Below are 8,271 nucleotides of genomic sequence, written 5' to 3' on the forward strand. Positions count from 1 at the left end.
AGCACATGTAACAATATTAGTGTTCAACCTGATTAATTTCTGTGCTTTTAATCTTTTACTTTGAGCACTGTAGTTCACAGAGCTATTTAATGTTTTTTTGTGATGTATATACTGACATTCCAGTAATCAGTTGTCCACAGGAATCGTTGCAAATAACTACTAGTTCACTAGGCTAATACTTTATGTAGTAGTACTTTTAGAGAAACTCATATAGTCTAATTCAGCAGACAATTATTCTGTGTCTTTTAAGATTTTTAGTCATTTAAGTAGTAAGTATTACAAAATTAGATTTAGTCTTAATACACATGATTCATAAACATTCAAAGGTGAATACGTGGGTTTTTTAGCTTACAAATGTAAAATGTCAGCAAAAAAAATATATAATATAACTTCAGTAAAAGAGACTGTGGTGTAATTAATAAAATAATATTCAGCCCCCATTTAAAGAAAGCAGTGAAATGGCAAGGCTGCTTGGAGCAGATTCAGGTCACTGAGGAAGAAAAACTCTATTCCTGTAACTGTTTTGGTGACAATTAAAAGACCTATGTCATGATCAAAATCAGATTTAGAAAGTAGCTCTAAACTCTCCATACACAGTAAGTGTAGTCTCTGTAGATTACATCTGTTATCTTTGCATATTTTAATGCTGTCCAGTGATATCAGTAGTTCTCCTGTAATGTACATGGAGAGCACAAGTTCACGTTGATGCCTGTTTGCCCATGATTTCACCAGCAAGCCAGCATGCTGTGGTCTGCACTTCAATGGGAACCTACATGTGTATGTCATACCTAAGGGCATATTTCAAAGTTGACTGCTGTTATTGCATTCAATAAATCTAAGAAATTTAACAAAAATCACCAGAACCTTCATAATTATGATTTGCATTCACCCTTGTCAGTAGTAACTACTGGCAGTTTCATATGCTGATTTTTACACGAGCATTACAAACTACTTGTCTAACATCAAAAGCTTCAGTGCTTCAGGTCCACAAGGCCCATTTGAGCATGTGGTTTCAAGAATGAAACACACAAACAATCCTCTGTGCAGAGAACTGAGAGGATTGAGTTATATTTTGGACAAAGCGAGCAGAAAAGGGCAGCTGACTTAGAGCAGGATCACTTCCCCAGTTCATTTTGCTGCACAACCTGCAAAAAATTGTGCCAGCAAAAAACGTAAGTGTCTCAAGAAGGTTTCTGTGTTGTGCTTTAAATGGTCACTGGATAAAGTAAAAGTGTTGTTCAGGTTCTGTTACGCAGAGTAACTTAGATCATTTCTCACTTCTGTGCTGCTGCCTTGAGTTTCTTGACTTAGAAAGTACAAGGAGAAACCATCAGATCCACATAAAGCCACAGCACATAGTTGTCCCCTTGGATGAAACCCCTAGAGATGTGGAGTGACGCTGTACTCCACGCTGTACTTGGTCTTTATGGTCTTTAAAAATGTTTAAATCACGATAGTGGCCAGAATGAAAAGCAAGCAGTGGTCTGGGTACAGCATGACCTTATACTTCAAAAACAGGATGCAGTGAAGCGTTGTTGTTACTGTTGTAATATTGTATATTGGCTGTGTTCTGAGATGTGCAGTCAGGGAAATAAATTTCCCTTCCTTGTGCATCTGACCTCTAGAGCACTAGTATCAACTGCATAACTGAACAATTAGTTCAGTTATGCACTTGATACCAATTAAATCAGGCAAGGGATTTAATTAACATCACCACTGTCTTTCTTCTGGAAATAAGTATGACTGTATTTTCTATTTCCTCTTCTTCTTCAGGGCATTTGATGTGGAACTTCTTTATATAGCCCAGCGCTTGAAAATACCTATAGCAGAAGTTGCTGTCAACTGGACTGAAATAGAAGGTAGGCAAATTCTTTATATTCTTGTAAGATTCCTTACATGTCAACCCAGAATAAAGTAGCCAAGGGTGTGCCCATTTTTTATGCAGTTTTGATAACTCACAGCCTTCTTTCCATACAAATTTTGAATTTCGTGTCCTTGCCAGCCTTCTTCCGTGGCTTTTTACAGAAATAGTAGGTGAAGGGGTAACAAGAAAGAGAAACTCTGCACTCCCACTGGAGGCAAAAGTAGGTAGTTATACTACTAGGACAAAACACTACTTTGGCATGTCCTCTTGCTGTAATGTGTTAATAAAAATAGAGCCATTGTAAAATACTGTGCAGGAAATCTGACCATCATGGCTTATTGATTCATTTCACTGTGTCTTACCTTGCAAATTTCTCAGCTATTAAGGCCTCCTCTAAGGCACCATCTCTCCTTAAGATGTGATGTTCTTTCAGACCCATAGAGAGGTCTCTGACACTGAGTTACTGGAAAGTATAGCTCCATGCATATTTCGTCATAGCAGAGCCAACTTAAGAGGTACTGCTTGTTTCTGCTCACTTCCTTCCCATCAAATGCAGTTCCTCCATTTTTTTTTACCTTTTCTTGTTTTTTCTTAACCTCAATCTCTTCCCCTCAACACAACTCCTGAACAACAAATAGTACAATGAACTGCAGTGATGATGAAGGGTGCAAGTAGAGAACATCCTGAGCCAGCTTTGCTAGAAAAGAAATGCTTCCTTTCAGTCCAGTTCCACACGTGCATTGCACCTATCACAAATATTAGCAAAGATGGAAGAAGGCTTGGTTTCATGGTGTGGGTTCCTTTCTTGCCTGAAGATTGGCACATTCATGTTACTGCTGTAAGACAAGGTGGTGATGTTCTTCTCCAAAGTCAGTAAAAAGATCATTTGCCTAATTATTGGTGTTCAGGTTCCTATTTACTTGAACAAAGCCTTGTTATGGAGAAGACTGTGCATCTCGTCACATACATGGAATTACTGTGCTGCTTGCAAACTAGTCTCCCACCTATGGCGTAGTGTAATTATTATAAAGCAATAAGTTTCAAAATATGATTTTTTATTAAGATCTAAGTTGTGGGACTGAACATGCTGAGAATGCAGAGTTTCAAGACTGCTTAAGTGTGTGTCTTACCAGTGCTCATTTTTTTCTAACAATGTCCTTCTGATTTTCTTCTTCATTAATCACAGGTTCTAAGTTAGTTCCCTTTTGGAGCTGGCTGCAGATGGGCAGGGATCTTCTTTTTATACGACTGCGATATATGACTGGTGCCTGGCAGCTTGAAAGAAGAAAATGTAATTAGGTTATTTACATTTTCCAAATATATTATTATACTTAATAGAACATTAGAACAGTTTCAATCAAGTGAAGTGGTGATGAAAGCTGAGGTAATTCTTCATTGCTACTCTTGTATGTTTCATTTTTGCAGCACATATGTGTTTTGTAAGATTGCCAGCAGGGAATTTGTACATTTTGAAAAGAGAAAGCATTTCAAAAAAGATTTTCTTACCTGGTAATCAAGTTTTTATTTTATTAAATAGTAGCTTTAACATGTCTTATAAATGAATTCAAATAAATATATCTGCTTTTGTCTCATCACACTTCCAGAAATTTCCATATACATATTAAAAAGAGGCACTCTATTCTACATTGTGGAGTGTTGTGTTGTGAATGACCACAAACATTTGTTCCTGTGATATCCGGAAATTTTAGGCCATATTGCAATTTGGAATTATCATTCATGGTTTGCACTAATGCATGTTTTAGATTCAGTGTTATGGGAAACATTAATGGATTTTACTGAGTTATAACAGTAATGTTATACTTTCAGTAGTCTATTGACATTCCAAATGTTTTTGTCTGAAACTGAAATAGTTTTCCTGAGATAAAACTGCACATCATGTCCAGACTGTAGAATGTCCAAGAGCAAGCACGTTTAGTTTTAAAATGTTGTCTTTTATAAATGTGTTTTGTTCGTGTGTACTAATTATTCCTGCCTACTCAAGGTTAGGAGTCCTTAACATATACAGGTCTGAAGTGAAGAGGGTATGGAAAGCTAGTTCAGAGCATGCAAAAATGAGACCCACTATACACTGGGGGGGCTGTGCATTAGCAATGCCAATCTGATGATGTCACACTTCAAATGAGATCAGAGAGGGAGGGACGGGTCTTGAGTCTTTCATAGTAATGTAATACTGTGTTACAGTACAGTAACATAGTTTCATTTGTGCTTTTAAAATAGTTGTGGATTGCCAACAAACAACCAATCTGTCTTTCAGAAACATGTACAAATTTGAACAGATGTAAAGAATGAATGGTATATGGTTGTACTTTCACATGTAAATTCACTAGTGATTTTTCTTATTCTTTTTGTAATATTGACTTCAGTTTTGCTCCTGTTAGGGTTACCTCAGTTTTCTATGAAGTGCTGGAATAAATTCTCAACAAATACATTCAGTTTGATTTTGCAGGCTTTATTCTCTTGCCTAGTCCAGATACATCTCTGTCACTTCTGCAGAATCAGTAATGGCACTCCTCAGTGCCATCACTAGAATAAAATACTAGCTTCTCAGTTTTTGTAAGGTGTTTCTGTGATCGAACTGGAACAGTAGTAGCTCTGCTCATAATTGAAGTTGCCCACCGGTTTTCAAAAGCAGATTCCCAAAATTTTCCTTACGTCTTACCTTAGAATTGAGCATGTTTAAAATTTTAATGAAAGTAGCTCACCTCTTTCAAATTATGAGGCTTAGGCCATGCATTATTTTTTGCATGATAAGTAAACATCTGGTGATGTCTTTAAAGAAATTCTGCTTTTGAAATGTATGCCAAAGGTTGGAAGGAGGGTGCTAAATTTATTATATTTTTTTTAAATGAATTTCACAAAATCACAGGATAGGGACCTCTGGAAGGGACCTCTGGAGATCATCTGGTCCAATCCCCCTGCCAGGGCATATTATACAGGAATGTATCTGGGTGGCTTTTGAATATCTCCAGAGACTCTCTGGCCTCCTTGGGCAGCCTGTTCCAGTGCTCTGCCACACTCCATGTAAAGAAGTTCTTCCTCATGTTGAGGTAGAACTTCTTGGGTTTATTTTATGGCCATTTGTGCATATTCTATGAACTTTTTTCAAAATTTTGCAGATAAACTCTCCAGTAACTCTCTTCTCATTGAGCAGTCTCCTTTAGCAACTGTGCATATATCAGGCCAACAAAATACTTGATTCCTTCTGCCTTAGAGATGTAGAAGTAAGGCCATATTTACAGTCTCGGAGCTTTGTGGAGTTGAGTGCTAGAACTTGTTGGCAGGGAATTCTCTTATTCTTTCAGTGGATTTGAGCCATGGATAAAGGTCACTAGGTGCCTCCATAGTCTATAGAGTCTGCTCTCTGACTCTGAGGTGGACAGATATGGCACAGGTCACATTCGTATGCCTACATGTCCCTTCTCAGCTGCCTTTCAAAGCAGGCTTGCTTCTTCTAAACTGCCTGCTGGGGGTAGTCCTTGACCTGCATTGACTGCCTCACAGTGCCCAGAAGTATTTTGGGAACAGAGATAGACAACTGTGGGACACCTACTACAGTGTGGTTTGCTTCTATAGGTGTAGCCTGACACAGTCCCTTCCAGTGGGGATAAAAGCTGAACTGGAATTAAAAAAATGAGTAAACTGGGGCAGAAGGAGAATGGGAAGAAGCAGAAAAGGAGACTGATCTGGGGCTGAGACTGAAAGTCAGAGACTGAAATAGAAGACTTACTTTACCTGAGAAGGATGGTTGACTTCACCTTCTGTCACTCATGTAGTGATCAGAAGTCTTCCGGGTAACATACCCGGTTCCTACCTTGTATTTGCAGATTATAAAATGCAAGACACACGGGCTGTTACAGGTGGCCAGGACGCCACCAGGCACATGCTCTAACAGAACTTTAGACTCACACTTGGTTTTAGGTTTTTGCTCTGATCTGTGTTCCTTCAAGCCCAGCATACCTCAGCTGTTGCACAGCAATCACAGAATCAAGGGAAGATTCTTCTAAGCACCGTTTCAGAGGCAGATGTACTGATTTAATTGCACAGAGCCATACAGAGGAGTGTTCCTGCTCCCTCTACACCTGTTCTTGGGTTGCTTAGAGGCTCCCTCAAGCCACTTCAGCTCACTAGAATGTCAGGCTGCTGTGTTCTACTTTTTTGCTATTTTTTCCTTTCTTCTGAGGTAGTTTTCTGCCATTTCAGTGATCTAAAATGACTCCCTGAGTGGTCCAGCAGACACAGGATGCAGCAGCAAGAGGAGGGCTTCCCCTTTTCACAGCTGTGTACTCACCACAAGTTTAAAGACTGACTTGTCACCTGAAAGCTGGTACACTTTTCAAGGACAGGAAATGTGAATTTAAATTCTCCCTTTTTTAAGCCTAGATAAGACCCGAGGTCTTTTTGGCCTCTTAAAATAAGACCTTTAACTGCTAAGCAAGAAGTCCTGGCTCTGGGTCTTGATGTATTCCCAAGCCCCCACTTGATTTTATGGAGTGTCACAACATGGAATGGGAGGCTATGCAGACAACTTCCCTGATCACCAAAGCTGTCATTCAAATCAGTGCTCTGCTTAATTTGTCCTCACTCTTCTCTTTATAGATTTGCAGAGACATATTTGTATTTCAGTGGACTCTTAACCTTTACTGTTTCTTCCTACCCTTGCATTTGCAGGGGTGACCCAGGGAGGTTGAAGTCTTCTATGTTACTGTCCTGCATGACCCAACCCTCCAAAGGCACATCAAAGTATTCTCAGAGACTTTGAAAAGGAAATAAAAACAAATAGAGAAAATCTAAATGGTAATATTGCAACTTTCTTACCAATATGAGTGTCTGCATAGTTAGTGCATTCATAAATACAGATTTCAGTTTTTTAAACAAGTCTTTTTATATCTCTGCATAAAAGCCTTACTTTTCTGCACCCTTTGACAATACTTCATGAGAGACTTTTTCGAGAGGCAACTTAATATCAAAGAGTAGTCTTTGAAAAATACATGCAGAAAAATCAGGTTACTGAAAAAGCTTCAGGAGTTTACACAAGTTTTCTTCACCCTTGAGGGACACAACTTGTCACTCTTGTGCATCAGGACTCTGAGCCGTTGACCACTATCCTCTGGATGCAACCATCCAACCAATTCCTAATCCACTTTACTGCTACGGTCTGAAGGGGGCGGGGAGGAGGCCACAGCACTGCACAAAAGGGTCCGAGAAGGTTTGAGGTTGTGATGCAATGCCAAGTTTAATGAGGGTGCAGAAGGGTTTTATAAGCTCTGGTACGGAATGCACCAGAAAATGGGATGGAGCATGAGACAGACAACCAGGAAAATGAGTAGGGGTAGGGACTCAGGGATAGGGACTCAGGTGAAGAGGGAGGAACTAGGGAGGAACAGACGAATGGTAGCTCTCTCCTCTCTGCAGCCTTCTCAACCAATCAGAGAGGGAAGCAGGCAAGCCTGGGCAAGCCTGGGAAATACAAATCTCAGGGAAACATACAGTGTATTTATAAACACATAAGAACTGTAAAGTCCATATAATAAAGTCCTTTCAGTTGCTGTATATCTTTTTCCATTCCTGAAACCGTTCCCATTCTGATCCTTGTTCCTCCACACCTTACCGTCCACCCATCAAGTCCATCACTCTCCAGTTTGGAGAGAAGGGTGTTGTGGAGGACCGTGTCAAAGGCTTTACTGAATTCCAGAGAAGTGATATCTGTAGCTCTTCCCTTGCCCATTGATGTAGTTACTCCGTCATAGAAAGACACTAGGTTGGTCACACAGGATTTGCCCTTGGTGAATCACCTCCTTGTTCTCCATGTGCCTTAGCAGAGCTTCTAGGAGAAACTGTTCCATGAAAAATGCTGATACAAGACAGCAAGGATTCTAAATGAAAAGGAAAAAAAAAAGGTGACCAAGACAAATATTTTGACAGTAATGTACATAAAGGCAATATTTCACTGTGAATTTTAGGCCACAGATCAACACAGTTCATTATCTTGGAATTCAGTATAACAGCACTTTTAGCTGTTTCAGTTGTTTTCCACTCACATAGTTGGGGTCTTTTTGTCTTTGTTTGTTGTTGTTTGTTGTTTGGGTTTTTTAAAAATAATATTTCTTAATATAACTCAACTGACTGATGGAAGACTGTGAAAGAATCAAGTACAAGTCAAGAATTTCTGTGCCATGGGAGATTTTCCCCATTACAATTTTAATGTACCTTCCTTTGAAATTTTTGTAACAGAATGGGATCAAAGATCTCAGTTATTGTGATATAGCACATGTGTGAAAACACAAAAAAAAACTAAAAGAAAAAAAAATGAACATCTGCATATATTCACAGAGCCATAAAACAGCCCAGGTTGAACGGGATCTCAAAGGTGTGACTGGTCCAAACTT

The 8,271-nt window shown here is 39.2% G+C and overlaps 1 protein-coding gene across 6 annotated transcripts in view; it reads left to right on the forward strand.

Moving 5' to 3' along the window:
- Window positions 1-4,313, forward strand: part of LOC116782631 (dolichyl-phosphate beta-glucosyltransferase) — a 40,380-nt gene extending 36,067 nt beyond the window's left edge. For 5 of the 6 annotated variants that reach the window (XM_032679449.1, XM_032679448.1, XM_032679450.1 and 2 more), the window contains 2 exons: window positions 1,774-1,859; window positions 3,051-3,163. In XM_032679449.1, the coding sequence (XP_032535340.1) occupies window positions 1,774-1,859; window positions 3,051-3,163 (199 nt within the window). Of the gene's footprint in view, window positions 1-1,773; window positions 1,860-3,050 lie in introns of all 6 variants that reach the window. The other variant, XM_032679446.1, reaches the window with a different exon arrangement.
- Window positions 4,314-8,271: the final 3,958 nt, after the last annotated feature.

The sequence above is a fragment of the Chiroxiphia lanceolata genome, chromosome 2 (assembly GCF_009829145.1).
Source record: "Chiroxiphia lanceolata isolate bChiLan1 chromosome 2, bChiLan1.pri, whole genome shotgun sequence".
Taxonomy (NCBI): Eukaryota; Metazoa; Chordata; class Aves; order Passeriformes; family Pipridae; genus Chiroxiphia; species Chiroxiphia lanceolata.